Source organism: Daucus carota, chromosome 8, assembly GCF_001625215.2.
Source record: "Daucus carota subsp. sativus chromosome 8, DH1 v3.0, whole genome shotgun sequence".
Lineage (NCBI taxonomy): Eukaryota > Viridiplantae > Streptophyta > Magnoliopsida > Apiales > Apiaceae > Daucus > Daucus carota.
Genome location: NC_030388.2, coordinates 21802791 through 21820882, shown reverse-complemented (window position 1 = coordinate 21820882; position 18092 = coordinate 21802791). Strand labels below are relative to the sequence as shown.

At 33.9% G+C, this 18092-nt stretch overlaps 2 protein-coding genes, 1 long non-coding RNA gene, 3 other non-coding genes and 1 pseudogene across 7 annotated transcripts; all 7 read right to left on the bottom strand.

Moving 5' to 3' along the window:
• Positions 1-3085: 3085 nt before the first annotated feature.
• On the bottom strand, positions 3086-4369 carry LOC108197812 (uncharacterized). The gene is made up of 2 exons (XR_001802102.1): positions 3355-4369; positions 3086-3254 (listed from the first exon to the last, which is right to left on the bottom strand). It is a non-coding gene; the product is annotated as an uncharacterized LOC108197812 (long non-coding RNA).
• LOC135148602 (small nucleolar RNA Z43) lies at positions 3417-3510 on the bottom strand. The gene has a single exon (XR_010286679.1). It is a non-coding gene; the product is annotated as a small nucleolar RNA Z43 (small nucleolar RNA).
• On the bottom strand, positions 3881-3973 carry LOC135148597 (small nucleolar RNA snR60/Z15/Z230/Z193/J17). The gene has a single exon (XR_010286674.1). It is a non-coding gene; the product is annotated as a small nucleolar RNA snR60/Z15/Z230/Z193/J17 (small nucleolar RNA).
• LOC135148605 (small nucleolar RNA U83) lies at positions 4025-4105 on the bottom strand. Its single transcript, XR_010286682.1, has one exon. It is a non-coding gene; the product is annotated as a small nucleolar RNA U83 (small nucleolar RNA).
• A 664-nt stretch (positions 4370-5033) lies between the features above and the next one.
• On the bottom strand, positions 5034-6575 carry LOC108197845 (molybdate transporter 1-like; annotated as a pseudogene).
• Positions 6576-9549: 2974 nt separating this feature from the next.
• Positions 9550-10383, bottom strand: LOC108199743 (ethylene-responsive transcription factor CRF2). Its single transcript, XM_017367696.2, has one exon. The coding sequence runs from the start codon at positions 10381-10383 to the stop codon at positions 9550-9552; it is 834 nt and encodes a 277-aa protein (XP_017223185.1).
• A 3603-nt stretch (positions 10384-13986) lies between these two features.
• Positions 13987-17286, bottom strand: LOC108199744 (ubiquitin-conjugating enzyme E2-17 kDa). Of its 2 annotated transcripts, none has more exons than XM_017367697.2 (5): positions 17137-17286; positions 16953-17034; positions 16273-16400; positions 15046-15150; positions 13987-14356 (listed from the first exon to the last, which is right to left on the bottom strand). In XM_017367697.2, exons 2-5 carry the CDS (start codon positions 17020-17022, stop codon positions 14213-14215), a joined length of 447 nt encoding a protein of 148 aa, XP_017223186.1. In that variant the 5' UTR covers positions 17023-17034; positions 17137-17286; the 3' UTR covers positions 13987-14212. The 2 variants fall into 2 exon arrangements, with proteins under 2 accessions (XP_017223186.1, XP_063939106.1); XM_064083036.1 differs by having other exon boundaries at positions 16953-17051; positions 17137-17258.
• Between the last annotated feature and the right edge of the window lie 806 nt (positions 17287-18092).

Here is an 18092-nt window from a genome sequence, read left to right as displayed (position 1 = left end):
TACACTCCCTTTATTTATAATTTTAGTCAAAGACTATATGCATGAGTATATTTGCTGAATAACTATAAATCTGCGACAAATGTCACATTATCTATACCATATTAAAATCATATATTTCTTCTGTTAGTTACATGTCTGTAACAGATATTACATCATCTATTATCATATTAAAATAATATATTTTAATAATAACAACTTGAAATGATAAGAACACGGACTATTTTTAAGATATAGCCAATCAATATAATAAGTATCATCAAAATAAAATTCCTTACAAGTATAGTAAATTTTATATAATGTCTTGCAGGACCATTATAGCCAACCTCATTGTATATATTCTAATTATTTTTTTTCGTTGTTATTTTGTATTATATAAATGCATACACATTTCACAGCTCTTTGCTATATAAATACATACACATTTCAGAGCTCTTTCTTAAATTTCGCAATTCTTTTAACACTTGTTATATTTATCGTGCCATCAGTGTCGAGCAGTTCTGTAATTTCACACAAAAATGATGTTTGCGATTCTGGTTCGAGGGCTCGACTTTTCACTTCTTGAAACTCGAACAACCCTTAATCAGAGGCATTATGTCTATGATTTTGCTGGTGTAAATGAAAATATTTATTCAATTTTATGCAATTTTCTGATGTATATAGTTTTACTAATGTTCGCATAATAACTTTGCAGGAGGATACATAGTTATTTGGTGCGGCATGATAACGAGCCCGAAGGCAAGCATCTTGAAATAATCTGTCATTTGTATAATGAGAGGGTGTATTTGCAGCAAACATCGGGAGTTTATAAAACAACAGTAAAAGAACTACTAAAAGAACTAGATGGTAGACTGATTTCCAAGAAACGAAAGAAGATGGAGCCGAGAAGTTTAGAGATTTATTCATAGTTTGGTTAGTATCATTGCTGTACTCTGGGTGATTTTGGTTATGATATGATAACGATAATTTTGATTATGATACGATAATCGTGAATGGTAGCATCTTCGGTTTTCTTATAATATTTGTTTAAGTGTTTTGATCATTTGTAATAACATATTTTCAAGTTAATGTCATAAAAAATTATTATATCTAATAATATACTTCCTCTGTCCCTCTCATTTGTTTACAGTTACTCCCTCTGTCCCTCTCATTTGTTTACAGTTACTATTTTGGGATGTCCCTCTCATTTCTTTACATTACTATAAATAGTAAGTTTTTCTCATCATTACACCCACTATCTTCCTCTGCTATCTCATATTTAACAATAAAAACTACTATTACACCCACTATTTTCCTCCACTATCTCAAATCTATTATTAAATATTGGTAGGTCCCACCACTTCACCCACTTTTCATCTAACTTTACTCATTTTTCATACATTGTCTTGGTCTCCGTGTCCCCCTCCAATGTAAACAATTGAGGGGGACGGAGGGAGTACTATTTTGGGATGTCCCTCTCATTTCTTTACATTACCATAAATAGTAAGTTTTTCTCATTATTACACCCACTATCTTCCCCCACTATCTCATATTTAATAATAAAAACTACTATTACACCCACTACTTTCCTCCACTATCTCAAATCTATTATTAAATATTGATAGGTCCCACCACTTTACCCACTTTTCATCTAACTTTATCATTTTTCATACATTGTCTTGGTCTCCGTGTCCCCCTCCAACAATTGAGGGGGACGGAGGGAGTACATAGTTTCAGATTAACATGCACTAGTCAAAACACACCATCCAAGAGTTATTGATGATGAAAAAAACAAGATGTCTACTCACATCTAAATATTTGTGGCGGTATGACATGTTATATTTTAGAGTTGAAAAAACTATATATTAGTGTCAAAATTTTAAATAACTTCAAGAATTTTATTATTTTTAATAATTTCGGTCATACATTTACATTTACATTTACAACACTACATGTATTAACTATTAAGGACGAGTTATCATTTGCTATATGTTTTAAATTTTTATAGTTGAAAAGACTAGACATCGTGACCTAAAAATAAAGAATCCTACGATTTTAATTAATTTCAACCAAATATTTGCAGTGTCGTAATGTATTAAAACAAATTATCATTTCAACTTTGGTAATTAACTATTTGCAACTTGACAACTTAAAACAGACCTTTCAAGTAATTAAATATTTTTTCTTCAAAAATAAATATTTTTTAATGGATGAAATTGGTAAAATTTATAATTATGATTTGTGCAGTAACTTTATTTTGAATACATTCAATTTAAATTGATATTTTTTTTCTGCACAATTATTGTGAAGGGATGTCAACAATAATGAGTCTTAGAGAATTTATTGTGAAAATTGTTTGTATAGCCTAAAACGGACCTCATCTCAAATCGGGTTAGGGTCTGTTTGGCAGTGCTGTTAAAAATTGCTGTGTTGTCAGAAAAAGTGCTGGTAAAATAAGTGATGTGGTAGAAATCAGATAACTGTTTGGTAATTTTTTGATATTTACTTATTTTGAGTTATAATATTAAAAAAAATAATGTTTTTGGTGAGGTTTTATAATGAAATCTATAACAGCATTCTGCAAAAGCTGAAAAGCAGCTTTTTCCAAAAGCATGGGAGGACCTGCTTTTTCTAACAGCAGCTTTTCAGCTAAAAGCTGCAGTTCGGAAAAGCTGCTTTTAGATTTACCAAACAGTTTTTCACTTGCTTTTCAGCAAAAAGCTGATGTTGCTGTCTGCAACAGCAACCCCAAACAGTACCTAAATTCTAATTGTTAAAATGACATTTGTAATAATACGATCTGCTAAGCCTTATTTAGATTTTACAAAGGTAAAATATATTTTTAATTTTCTAGAAAATTTATTTTTCAAAGAGTTGAAAAAACAAAATACTAATAACAAAATTTGAATAATTTAAGAACCTTGCTATTTTCAATAATTTCAACCATATTTTTGCAAATACTACAGTATATTAAAACAAAATATCATTTATTATATGTTTTAAGTTAAAAAAAAAAATAATTGCTCTCTAACTAATTTTTATATTTTTTTTATTTTTTGAATAAAGGACTAATTTTTAAAATTTTATCGCCCTATATATAATCAAACACTTCAAAAAAATTTTAATAATTTTATTTGTGTCCATCCTCTTTCCAGTCCACCATATCAAAAAGATGCGCTCAAATATCTTTATATTCTGTTCATCCAGTTAGGCAATTTCAATTAAGATACGCTGAAATGTGGAGCCTTGAAACAAGTGCATACACTCCAACATAATTGCTGCAATCATATCACAACACCAATGATCAAAACAAAGACAGTAGAGTCATCTAAATTTCATTTGAAAATAAAGAAAATCTTCAAGTTTACACTGCAGTACCTATGAAGCCAGAGAAGCAAAATACGCATCTTGAATATACAAAGTAGCATAATATTTGAATGGGACTCAGTTTATGGGTGGTGATATAACAGGATGGTCGGCAAGGTGAAAATTCACCGTTATGACGAACGAGACCAATCACAATCATCAGTGTCCCTGATTGCAAATAAAAACACAACATTTATAAAAATAATCAAGTACGTAAATAATTAATTGTTGTATGACCTGTAATTGCAATTTTATGTGATCTTATCTGTTGTTCATGCTTATTTTTTAAATGTTTATGTATCCGTGTGCAGAAAATAAACTTTTATTTTCTTGTTTCGACTTAATCTTCTGCAAAACAGCTCAAGAGTCTCTCCGTCATCGGAGTCTTAGCTTGTTTACTACACAAGTATATATAAATATTTAACAATAAACAATAAACGTAAATAACAGACAAGATCTCATAAAATTACAAGTACATAACAATTAATTCCCAAATCTTTCCTTGATCATAAAAACAGAGGCATTAAATAAACAATCAAGGAGTCATCAGATAGGAGCGAAAGACTAATTTCAAATGTGTAATCACATATATAATCATTTGAACTATGCATTTAATCATCACTTGACTCCTGTTTGATCTGAATTACTAAACAAAAACAAGCAAAAAGATATAAAAATCAAGAGCCTCAGAAGGAAGGCAGTAGCATTGATGTAATCATGAATTTATCATACAATTACACGATAAACTATCTCATCACTGGCTCTTCAATTTCAATACATTAATAAACAAAAAAACAAAAAAAAAAGCGTAAAAATATAAAATAACAAGGCCTCATAGAGAAGATTAGGTGATCAACATAGGATGATTCAGACATATGCTTGTCTTAGAAGATTATTAATCATAGGCCAAAACCTATTACTCATCTGTATACAACGAAACACAAAGACGCAAAAAAATTGGGGAAAATACAACAAGAACGAGAGGGAGATATGGAGACGAAGAAGATGGCTTTGATTTTATAGTCAAACTCCTAGGGTTTCGAGAAGTACGTGCAATGATTTTGGGCTGCATCTTTAGGGGTTTCACTGCCATTCGTGGGCTGCTAAGGCCCAGCTTTGTTGTCGTTCTTGTTCTGTGGGATTACTAACCCAGTTTATTAGGTCCAGGGGCCGCGCCGTCTGTAAAATAAAATAAAATTGGTATTCCAGTCCATTTTATTTGGGGTCATAATTATGAGTAAAATAAAAATTGACATTTAGGAGTGTCAACTTCCTAAAATGTAGGTTAAAAATGATACTGAAGTAAGAGAATATAGAAAATAATATTTTTTATTATGCGATGAAATTGATATTCTTTTTCAGTAATTAAATGTCAATTTTATTTGCGGTCATAATCATGAGTAAATAAAAATTGACATTTAGGAGTGTCAACCTCTGTATATTGTCTAAAATCGACGTTAAAAATGATATTAAACTAAGAGGATATAAAAAAATATTTTTTTATGAGAATTGATAAATAAGTTCCAAACTTTACTATTTAAGCTCCAATTGTATTTTTTCCTACATTAACACCTATAATATGATGGAAACATGTGCAGAAAGTATGGGTAAATATGGTATAAATTTTAAAATTGGAGCTTAAATAGTAAGATATGAAGTTTATTTATCAATTCCCTTTTTTATAATGCGACAAAATTGATATTAGAGTTGGCCGGACAAAACATTATAATTGAACAGTACATGTGATTACAGTTTACAAACAAAAGCATCTTAAGTTCTAAGTTCTAACTGTAGATGTTTCATGATTAATGCACTGAACTTTGAGGTTGATTTTTGCCAAGTTTTCTGAACTTGAGAAGCAAATACACTACTAGACCACAAACAAATCCGACTGCAGCACTCGAAACTGCAGTGCACAAAAGCATCACAAACGAGTCTTCTTTAGTGTTCATGTCCCTGCAACACAAAGCTAGCTCAATCCCAGCAAACAACAGGAGCACTCCCAAGACCCCAACAGGAAATTGGTTCAAAATCTTCACCAATGAGCCACTCAACAAGAATCCCAAAGCCAGCTTAGCAGCGCCGAGAAGTGCTACACAGCCTCCACTCCTCCCACCAAACTTGTACTGTCCAGCTAGCCCCTTGCGCCATGGCAACTTGGCATGGCCCCAAACCAACACTCTACTAGGTTCATCATTCCAACAGAAATAGAAACTGATATTACCGAGACATCCTTGCTTGGAAAAATATCAGACGACAACTTACAGACTGGAATAACCGAATTCAGAACAAATTAGGGCAGCTGAGGGATTGTTCCTTTAATGAATCCATCTCTCCATGCTTGCTTCGACAACTTAACTCCAAAGATGATGGACAGAATGCAATATCTTTAACTACTTCAGGCCCTCTTATGAAGGCTAAAATCACACCTAACAGAAAGATTATAAAAGCCGAAGAGAAGCTATGATTTTCCTCAACCTCCTCTTCTCAAATCTTTCTATATCACTCAAATCATCAAGACTATCAATCTGAATCTCCTCCTCATGTTCATCACCTGCACCAGTAACAATAATAATAAAAAAAGGCACAAACAAGAGCCAAGATTATCCCGTCTAGTCCAATCCAAGGCCTCACCCCAGTCCCCACTAGATTTAGACTTGGCTAATTTTGCTCCTTTCTAACATACTCCACTGCAGTCATTGCAAATAAAAGGCCTTGAGCAAGTTGAACACCCCTGACAACAGGTAAAGGAATAATCTTGTATACAACTCACATCAAGCCAGCAACACCCAATAAAAACAAAATAGCAGCCATATAAATTTCAGCAGCCATTATTTCCGGAATACCAAATTCCGGCGTGAAAACGGCCACTGCAGCAATGGATTTCATGGGTTGCACCGGCATGAGAACGCCGTAAATTGCACCAGTTATAATGTTGAAAATACTGGTGAAAACCAGAGTTTTGCCAAGATTTAGATCCTTTGCAAATGTTAAGACCATTATTATTGGTCCCAAGTCCCCCATGGCTCCGTTCAATTCGGTCCACTTTGACCAGAAAATTAAACTGGTTTTCAGTTTTCCGGCCACTGGTTTTGTTGGAATTGTTGAAGTCTGGCTTGAGGATTCCATGGCAAAATGCAGCAGTGGAGTACTGAACTATACTATGCTGCTGTACTTAAATATACATGCACCACAAAGAATTATAATGTGTGCATCACTGCATCCACCACATGTCTAATTAATGGACATGTGAGAATATGCTCTGGATATTTCTTTTCTTTTCTTTTTTTAATTTTTGGACAAGGCAGAATTTAATTTAAAATTTTATTTGCACCTGTCAAGAATATGCACATATTTTTTTTATTTCATCTGTGCATAATGTATACACATATTTTGTGGTTTCCGAAGAGCACACTGTTCATCAGCTCAGCATGGAATGTGAACAAGTGAACTGGTTGCTGTAAAGTGTGGTAACATCACTTTTGCAGATATTTGTGATTTCAAACAGAACTCTTCCAGCTTAAAGATTAAAGGAGGTTGGACTGTTATGTTAGCGCAATATGAATGCATATAATAGAATCATGTCACAGAAACCTACATAGCAGAATGCTTTGGAACGAGAGCTCAGAATCTCTTTCTCCTAAGGCGCAGTGCGAACTGTGAATGCATATAATAGAATCATCTCACAGAAACCTACATATCAGGGAATGTTTTGGAATGAGAGCTCAGAATCTCTCTCTCCTAAGGCACAGCGCGAACTGTCGGACTAGGAGCTGCGTTGTTTGATAAGAAGTTCGCTCTGTTCTTATTTCTAAACTAAATCGAGGGTCTATAGTGAGCTGAAGATGTCTAAATTCCACTAGCATGCATTAAAAATGATAGAGAGATCATTTTTAAAGTATTAACGATAAACTATAAAAGTTATCGTGGTTACTGGCTACACAATTATTATATTACGGAGAAGATGCAGGTCAGACCTAAGAAGTGGCAACTCCATGTCAAATTGCCAGATGATGCAGCTTTCAGAGTCGTCATAGTAAGAAATGTCCCCTAACAAGGGTCAAATTCCTTACAAAGCCGGGAGGAAATCTAGCTCTCTAAATTAACAACAGAATTAGAAAAATCGCAAACTTATAATCAAATGGTTAAACATTATGTTATAGATAAATGATTATATGTCATTGTATTGTTTTGATGCGAGATGAAACTCACATCAGAATGACTATAGTTAACTTCACAATAAATTTGTAGTTTTCACAATTCTTAAATTGTCGCCAACAATTTCTCAACAACACTAAATCGTTACTAGAAAATAACGAACAAAATGTAACATCAGAATTCAGAACAGAAGTCACCAACCAAAACGAAAAGCTCGATCATGGCCCTTTAGTGGTACTGGTCGATTCCCCTTTACTCTGTTCCGCCAGCGAAAACTTCTTCACTTTCTGCAGAAGAAAACACAAAATACAATTATTCCGCAAACTACTAGCCACAAACAACACCACTAAAGAGTGATCAATCAAAGTATCACTCCGCATCAACAAACCGCATACTTCTAATTAAATATTAATCTAACATTTATACATCCCAATCAAATTTACGTGCATCTTACTCTACTCAGACCGTTCTACATTCACAGGGTATGTTCAATTGGCTTACTTTAATGAATGATCAACCAAACTAAACAGGAAAAATATAATCAGCACGGAAATGAGGGGTATAATTGTATGTATAATTAGATATACAGAGATGTAGAGACCTTCTGGAGAATACAAGAGCGCAAGGAGTTCAAGAGAAGAAGGCATTTGTCTTGATCGTATGAAGATTCAGCTACACAATTGAGAAGCGCAAGTGCTTCCTGCGAGCAAACAGGCTCAGCTTCCTTTGATTTCTCCATTTTCTTCTGTTTTCAATTTGGGGGTTTAGGGTTTTCGACAGGGGTTTGTATTTCCTAATTATTTCGGACACTTTATTACAGTGATATGTTTTTCTGAGTTTTTTTAATCTTGATGTTGTGCTAGAAATTTCCTGAAACAACTGCAAACCAGGCGACACCTCGTGGCAGGCCCATTGTTTTTTAGGCAATCTCAGTTGATTGTTTTAATATAAATACTCCCGCCCATTTGATTTTGTGTCGGTCAAATTGACCAAAGTTAGACGGAAATTTATTAATATTTTATCAATTAAAAAAATATGTCACCGAAAATAATTTTTAATCTACTTTAAGGTGTAGTTTTCAGTTTTTTAAAATAATAAAGGAGTGACTTATAAATTTTTGGTCAAAATTTAATCAATTTGATCAACAAAAAAAAATGTGAAAATTAAAATGAGATGGAGGGAATACTATTATATTTTTTAGGGATTGAGAAAAACTTTTAATTAAGTATTTAAACATTCGAAAATATCCTAAATTTCTCTCACCCTTAAAATAGTCGTCCGTGTGACTTTAAGTGTACAAAGCTTTGCTTTTTTCTTCTTTTCACTACATTTGACCATCTTTTACTTTTTTTTGAATAAATTTTCGATTTACATGAGTTTTATTTAGTCTCTTCTAATAAAAGTTTGATTTTTGATTTTGATATCTTTGTCGATTATAATATATAAAATTACATATTTGTAGGATTTTCATAATGTTTATTCAATAATAACAGTTTTTCTGATTATGCATCTATCGATTGTTCAAAACAAGAGTTTGAGGATCTTATATATCTATTTTCAATAAATCGTTTGATTCCATATACAAGAAGGAAGCATTAACGGTGATATGATTATATATATAAATCAATTTTCACGTTTAACATTTTTTTAATAAATATAAGTCTTTTATAATATAAATAACTACCCAAAAGAAATAATTTAAACTATACTAATTGTCATATTCTGTAGTATATTTATAATAATTTATTATTTTAAATTTACTGAATATGTTTTGTCGTTCATTCTTCTAGCTGAAAGTCGATTATTTAAACAATTTAAAAGCACACAGGTGATATAAACCATTTAAATTTGAATAACAAATACGATCCAATAATTCTACAAGTAGACTTCTTTAGTGATAATGTTGCTATATACAGAGGAGAAAGAAATTTCTCATTCCCGCCAAAATAGATGACTTTTCCTTCCCGCCAAAACAGAACTGCTGCCGAGAACTACTTATATTATTTTGTTAACAAAAAATAAAATAATACTACTACAGTACCCTTCATATCAGATCATGGACAAAAGAGGATCCGACCCGAATACATCTCCCAGCTCCTGAAAATAATCCCGGGTAGGCCAACTTGTCGGCCCGCCCCATAACCCGAATTCACTCATTGATCCGCCAAACATTGTACTGCCACACCACTCTTTTTCAAAATCAAACATGCTAAAATCCAGCGGGTCAAACACACTCATAACCGGGTCATATAACGGATCCTCATTCAAAAACACATCATCCGAACCCGGAAACCCCGAAAAACTCTCCACCTCTTCCGCCTCTTTAGCTAAACACTGGGTTGACTCTGGTTTTTCAATGTTTGACTCTTCGGGACTACAGTTAGCGAGCGCGTGAGTACCACGCAGCGTATTAGCCGCGTGGTCATACGCAATGGTAGCTTCTTTATCCGACCTGAGGTTTCCACGTGTCATCGGATCTCTGATCTCAGCCGCCCATGTTCCGCTCGGCCTTTGGCCCACTCCCCGGTGCTTTCCGCCGGATTTTCTCATTTTCTTGGCCATTCTTGAAGATCCGGCAACTTTTCGTTTTTTCCGGCAGACATTTTCAACGTCGGTGAGTGGGGTTTTCATGAACTCAATGACATGGGCAGTGTTGTTTTCGATAGAAGAGGATGGCTGTATGGTTATTTCGTTGATGTACTTACGAATTTTGAGAGGCGAGGTGTCATTTTCGTCGCCGGAAGAGTCGGTTGCGTCGGGGTCGGCGACGTGAATGCGGATGATTTTGGGAGGGGTGGTGGGGTGGAGTGTTGTGAAGATGGTTGTGTGTGTTTTGTGCTCTGTGTGAGTGTTTGAGGAAAGAGGGGGAGAAATTAAGCCCATTTTTGTTTCGCATTTAAGTGGTGCGTGAGGCGGGGTTGTGAAGAGAGGAGATAGAGTGAGTGAGTGCGAGTGAGAGGGAGAAATGACAGAACGAAATGGATGCATGCTTTTATATTGTCAATACAAATAATTTTTTTATTCGGATTTTTAATAATATAATACAACCTATCATTTGACTACTACTACTTCTTTAGTTCTTTTCTTCTTCTTTTTTTTTTTTCAGAAATGCATTTGCTCATAATATCAGTAATTCGAGAATTTTATTTCATTCGTAAAATTTGTTATCTAACCAAAAAACATGAGATTGTGAAGTTTAGACAATAAAATATATAATGTTCAAAAAAAAAATCTTAATTTGTAAGACCACACTACCTGAAATAAATACAATCCATTAATAATAAGAAAAATAATAATAAATGTAATCTCCGATGAAGTTGTAAGTGTTATCATGAGTTTATAACAATTTTAAAAATCTCCAATTAATCTCCGTGCAAGTACTTCCTTGATTTGATTTTTAAAATAATTTGTCACTATAAAATTTTTTAAACAATATGTTATATATCATAAATATATAAAATATCATTTATGATATCTTAAAGTATCCAATTAATCTCTAACCCGCACTTAACCGAAAGTATCACCGGTTACTCTCGGGTTAATCTGGATTTTTACCGGCATAAGAGCATCTCCAAAAGTCTTATGTATATTTGTTAGCTTTAATATAATATATAGATAATCATCTAAAATTATAACTAAGAGGTTCTAGGTTCACTCCAATGGTGTTATATATAATTATATTATCTAAAGTTATACATAAGAGCATCTCCAACCCCAAAAACCCTTAGCAAAACTTGTATATGTGGCACCTAGATGGTACTTATAGAGATTATGAGGCCGTTTGGGTGAGCTTAATATAAGTGCTTATTGCTTAAAATGAATAAGTGGAGTAGAAGTTAGATGCAAGATAAGACTTATAAGTGATTAAAGTGTTTGGGAAATAAGTAGAAGTCCTGAAACAAAAGTTAGCATTCCTAGCTTTTAGGGATGGCAATCGGTCGGTATGGTTCGGTTTTAACGAAAACCGAAACCGAACCGAATACTGTTTTTCAAAACCGAATCCGAACCAAACCGAATCGAAACCCGAAGTTCAAAAACCAAACCCGAACCACCGATTTTCGGTTCGGTTCGGTTTTAACCGAAACTGAAAACTATATAAAAAATTCTAAAAAAAATATATCTAAAATATAGGTTCATAAACAAGTCTTTTTCAAAATTTAACATATCCTCAATTTATTACACATATCCTCAATGTATGTTAATTGCTATACACAAAAAAATAAAACATTATATTCTAATATAAGATTGTATGGATTTTATTTTATTTATTTAGTTGAACAAATTTTTTGATGATACTTTTCTTTTGTTCAAATATTATTTAATACTAGATTATGTTTATTTTTTTTATAAGAATATGTATTTAGTATTTATAAATAAATTTGTATTATATTCAATATTTGAATAAGTGATGAAAAATTATTTAGAAAAAGATAACAATATAATTATTCTTTTTTACACATATCTTTTCATCTAGTGATAATGACTATTCTTATATAAATATGATACACACACACACACACACACACACACACATATATATATATATATATTGTATATCGGGTTCGGTCGGGTTTCAGTTTGGTTCGGATTCGAATCGGGTTTCGGATATTCGGGTCGGTATCGGTTCGGTTAGCCTAAAAACCAAACCCGTACCAAATTCAATCGGTTTTTAAAAATAAAAACCAAACCCGAAACCAAACAATAAAAATCGGGTTCGGTAAAAACCATTCGGGTCGGTTCGATCGGATATCCATCGGTTCGGAAAATTTTGCCATCCCTGCTAGCTTTTTATAAGTGCTTCTTGACTTATTACACAAACGGTACGAATAAGTGCTCCTAACTTATAATCCAGAAGCTGGACTTATAAGTGCCAGCCAAACACCCACTATGTAAAAATTGTACCACTCCAACCCTCCACCCCTTAGCAAAAAAATATAGCCAACCATGTTTGATTAGCTATATTTGTCGAACCAAATGATCCCTTAGGTATAATTTTACACAAGCAAATTATAGATAATTCCGTTGGAGCATATACATGTCCCCTTAGCGAAAAATTTACATAATCCATATAGTCAATCAATATAGCCAACCATTATACATTTTGCCTTTGGAGATGCTCTAATAGCTTTAGAGGTTTTACAAATGTAGCTACCTAATTTTAATTATCTATATTTTTTTGCTAAAAGGTAATGGTTGGAGTGTAGAATTTCTACCTATTATCTAGAATGTGCCACATAGATGTCATGTAGATGACACATAAACACTTTTACTTAAGAGGTCCAATGCCTTGGAGTTGCTCTAATAAAGCATGATGCACATCTATAAAGGTCTGTCTGGGAGTGCTGTTAAAAATCGTTGTGCTGTCAGAAAAAGTGTTGGTAAGATAAGTAGTGTTGTAGAAATCAGATAACTGTTTGGTAATTTTTTGATATTTACTTATTTTGAGTTATAATATAAAAAAATAATGTTTTTGGTGAGGTTTTATAATAAAATCTATAACATCATTCTGCAAAAGTTGAAAAGCAGATTTTTCCAAAAGCACGAGAGAACATGCTTTTTCTAACAGCAGTTATTCAGCTAAAAACTGCTGTTCGGAAAAACTGCTTTTCAATTTATCAAACAGTTTTTCATCTGCTTTTCGACAAAAAGCTGCAACAACAACTCCAAACAGTACCTAAGTAGTAGATTGGTTTGGGTATGACTTACCGGTTACCACTCCAACGCTTGTAATAATGAAAAACTTGAGACGAAGGCAATCAATGCATCACGAGAAAAATACATACTCTCAGAGAAATGAAGTTGGCCCAGCGTTGTCCAAGACCTATCCACAGTTCTAAAACAATTTACTTTACTGGCTCAAAACAGGTTCTTCACTCGAACACCACTCAGTAAAATCTGAAATTGTGCCTATAGAAGATTTGTTTGGTCCTTTGAGGTTGGCTCGATCTAATTCTTCCAGGCTTACTGCTTGATCGCATTCTACTGCAATCGTGGAGATGCATTTCACTAACCAGATTCAGTCCTTGATCCAACGCATCGCCTGCTTTGATTGCAGCGTTATCAAAACCCACATTGTTGGCCTAGTTTCTCTAAGCACTCGCAGTAATACTGATACTGATATTACCAAGCTGTAGCTAATAATTCTACTCCGGTTCGAACTTTATGTACAGAACCTTTCATGATGACGTTAAGTCGTATAAATCCTGTCAAGAGCTGAACCAGAGACCAACCAGAGACCTTCCCTACAAACTCAGCAACCAGCCATCTTAAGATTACATTGCCAATCGCATAATCAAACAGGGAGTTAAACTACTTGTCTTATGAAACAGGGGGCAATATGGTAATCTTAAATTCCTACCAGATAAGTCGGATATCATTGAGATTTCTAACAAATGTATGAGTTCTGCAGAAAACTAGTCTGTATGATTTCATTACCTACGTCGAATCTGAGTATCTACTTTCCAACAAGATCCAAAATATCGTGACTAAAGAACAATTCAAATACCTGGATAATGGATATATATGCTTTTAAAGCCAAATTCCCATACAAAAGGAAAGCATAAGTGCTATTTAAGGAGAGCATGTTTCCATGATTTCCTCTTTCGTCCATCTTAAACAGAAAGATGAGGCTTCCACTGTTTCATACAATTAAGAAAGAAAGTGAGATTTTCCAAGGCACAAGGACCGGGAGCCGTCTTATGCAAGGTTAAATTTAGCCCATAGCATACTTTTGGGTCCAGCTTCGTGCAGTTGTCTCATACTTGCTCCGGTCGCTCTTGTACATGTGAGCTATCTCCGGTACAAGAGGGTCATCAGGATTTGGGTCCGTCAACAAAGAACATATAGACAGCAGAACCTAAATGTCAAATAGAAACATATATCAAAGACACAATTTTAGAAATTTGACACATCTAGGAGGTATTATTGACTACAATCTGACCCTATTCTATTCTTTTGCATCTATACTAAGACAGTTTCAGCATGCCAACATAAAAAGAAAAACTTGCAAACAAATCTCAGCAGCAAAAGAACTTCTAACTACAGTAATTCAGCTGCCAGGCGCATCATAATACCCTTAACAGGGAATACAAAGCAAAAAAATAGAAATAAAATTCAGCAGATGATTCTAGTTTCTGAGCATTGAGCAGTGTATCTACAACAAGCAGGCTACCGTGGTGCCAATTGATATTGTTGTTTACCATACAGTAAGACATAATCCAACATGTATTGGATATATATACCTTGTCCCAGGTAAAGGATGGTACTTTGAGACCTCTAGTTTAAAAAGCATGAGTGCATACATAGGGCTAAGAAAGAACAAATAATCATTGAAAAGAAAAAATATCAACTAAAAACAATTGCAATCATGTAAATATCTTGCAACAAAATTATGGAATTATTAAGAAAGTACAGGTCTCACCAGAATTCGTAATTATATAGTAGAAAACGTTGCCTGTGCAGTACAAGTCCTTGAAAAACCTTTTACCATGTTCTAAAGGGTAAAAAATGATTTTATCAAGTCAAGTTGTCAGAGTAAATAGCTACCTTGGAAATAGTAAGAGCAGGGCTCCACTGTTCCTTAAGAATATCTAGGCAAATGCTGCCATTGCTGTTGATGTTCGGATGGAAAACTTTTGTCCTGAAAGCCACCTAAAAAATACATTAAACCGTTATCAGAAAATTAGAAAAATACACGAGGAAGAGAAAACAGAAATACCAATACCTGACAGATAATTTAAAAGATGTTTTATCCTAACAGAATATCATAATTATTAAAACTACTAGTTGGTTAAATCACGAACTTTTAAGTTAGGGTTTTTTCATTTGAGCAGAATGTTTATATCTATACAAATGTGAATGTGTGTTGGTGAAAACTCAAGGATTCAATTATATGGATATGTAAAATACAGGATTTTTAATTCTAGAAATCCAGATATTTGTCTACTGTGAAACTATTTTCTGAACCCACTTTTCAATGTTTATAAATCTATGCCAAAAACTAAAAGTATGGACTCACAGAAAGACAGAAATCTTAGGGAAGTTTTAGATTAAAGCAACCCATGGCCAGCACCCTTATTGTTGATAAGCGTGCGAGTGAAATTCAAAAAAAAAAGGAAGATATAACCAACTTGAGACCTATGAAATAATCAAGGCTAATATGCACTTAGAAGCTATTCATTTCAAGACCAGTAGAACTGATAAAGACATGCATCCAATGTGTGTAAAATATATAACACTGAAAGAACAAAGGAATGTTAGAGTGTGGGACTCAGGTGGAACGAAATTTGGTCTTCCTTTGCAGCATTGCTAACAATGAGATTCTACCAGGGCCATCAGGCTACCACATCATTGCAATTCCAGGCAAAGTTTCATGGGTCCTTCATTTACAAACTAATACATCCCTCATGCACACATGTACAAAATGCACCATTCCTAACGTAAGGATGCATTTTGATAATCAAATTATCAACAAAACTGATTCAAAGCATCCAAATATATGGTTTATATAATGTAACGATCACAGTAGCCTGTGATAGAATTATTCAAATTTTAATGTAAAAGGTTTAAAGGAGCATATTATTTCAGGGTTAATTTACTGAAAAATAACCATTTTTTAAGAAAGAAATATATTTGTAAGGTATTTACGATCTGCAACTGAAGCATCTAGTGAAAACACCTTAAGCAGAAGAGTGTACCACAGCTTCATATAACAGCTTCATATAACATGACATATCCCAAACAGACATGTAACTATGTAAGTTTATTGAGTACCTTAGGTGGCTTGAAAGGATAATCCGGAGGGAAATGTATAGTAACAAGAAAGACGCCACCTGCATACGGGCTGTCAGGGGGACCCATAATTGTTGCCTGCCAATGAAACATGTCTTCGGCAACAGGGCCTGCAACATATTCATAAAGTAAAGATGAATCACAGAGATTAAGCTTATGCTGCAGGCCTGCAGCACAAAATCTACTAACACTTTCATGTCTGTGTTAGTGCCCTCTACAAGTAGCTTCAGATTTTCATTTCTGGTTTCTAAGTCTTAATGTCTTGGGCAATAGCTAAAAATATGCACTCATACATGTCCCAAAAGAGCTGTTTGGATTTTTTTTCAATTAGCCATGATTTCCCTTTTATTTCAAAAATACCATACCACACATCACAAGAGCAAATCCGAAAAATAATATATGATATGTGTGTCTGTTTTGACTGCTTTACAGTCAAAATCCCAAATAAGCCAAACCAAAACCACTAAATCAGCCCAGGCCAACCAAACCCAACAACCATACAAGGCCATAAACAAATAAAGTTCAAAACTTTAAGCAAAATCAGCTCAATTCTTGCAGATTAACACAAAATCAATACAATTTTCAGGTAAAAATTTAAACTTTACACACATCAAGAACAACAATCAGCAAAAGAAAGAAAAGAATATCATAACAATTGATACCAGCACTGCAAGAAGTAGGAGGATCTTTCTGCAGATCCTTGAGCTCTTTCAAGATCCTCTTTGATGCCATCACTCAACACACCTGCCCATCAAAAACCCCTAATCAACGTTTAAGTCATTTGTATAATAAACACATAGATACAAGCATACATATACACGAACATGAAGATTTAAAAATAGTTACCTAGATGATCCTCCCTGATGCAGCAATTACAGAGAGAGAGAAACTTGACAATCAGCTGAGCCCTCTCTCTATATGTATATGTTTGATGTTGCAGCCCACAGTGTTGAGTCAGAGTCTCTCATACCACCTAGTAGTTCCACTGCTCTTATCCTACCTCTAGGGTTAAAAATGGGGCGGGGACTTCATTTCCCAGCCCCGCCCCACATAATTTTTTCATGCCCCATTCCCGCCCCATTCCCCGCGGGGATTTATTTTTAATCCCCATCCCCGCCCCACCGGGGATTTAATATAATTTCGCCCCACCCCGCCCCGCTTCTATAATATTACACTTTAAATAATTACTTTAAAAATTAAGTAATTTTTTCTTCAGAATTTAATAAAAATATACGAGACATGTATATTAAAAGCAAAAAACTAATTATAATAGAAATCAAAGAGACATGTTATACATTGTAAAATTATAGTTTTGTGTATTAAAAATAATAATATTAAATATAATAAATATATTATATTAAATATAATAAAAATATTATATTAAATATAATTATTTATTTATATTAAATATATGCGGGGCAGGGCGGGGAATCCCCGCGGGGATTCAACAAATACCATACTTGCCCCATATTTTGGCGGGGCAGAAAATCATTCCCCGTCACTGCCCCATTCCCCATATTAGCGGGGCGGATCTGCCCCATTCGGGGCGGGTTAGGGCGGGTTCCCCATTTTCCCCACCCCATTTTTAACCCTACCTACCTCTTTGACCCCTTGTATTTTTCATAAAAAAATCATGTTTTTATTTTATATTTTCTGATTTCAATATTTTAACTGAATTAAAAATAAATTTAATCTTATAAATCTTCAAAAAATAGAGAGAAACAAAAGAATATAAAAGTGATTTGTAATAAATTTTGAAATCATACTGATGCTGAGGGAGGTTATCATCTTAAAGTTACATC

Bases quoted from the DNA above. Each gene is read 5' to 3' on its own strand.
- LOC108199743 (XM_017367696.2), bottom strand. From the start codon at position 10,383: ATGGGCTTAATTTCTCCCCCTCTTTCCTCAAACACTCACACAGAGCAC.
- LOC108199744 (XM_017367697.2), bottom strand. From the start codon at position 17,022: ATGGCATCAAAGAGGATCTTGAAAGAGCTCAAGGATCTGCAGAAAGAT. The intron at 16,401-16,952 runs GTATCAATTGTT...AATATGTTGCAG, and splicing joins TCCTACTTCTTGCAGTGCTG to GCCCTGTTGCCGAAGACATG. The intron at 15,151-16,272 runs GTACTCAATAAA...TGTATTTTTTAG, and splicing joins ATCCTTTCAAGCCACCTAAG to GTGGCTTTCAGGACAAAAGT.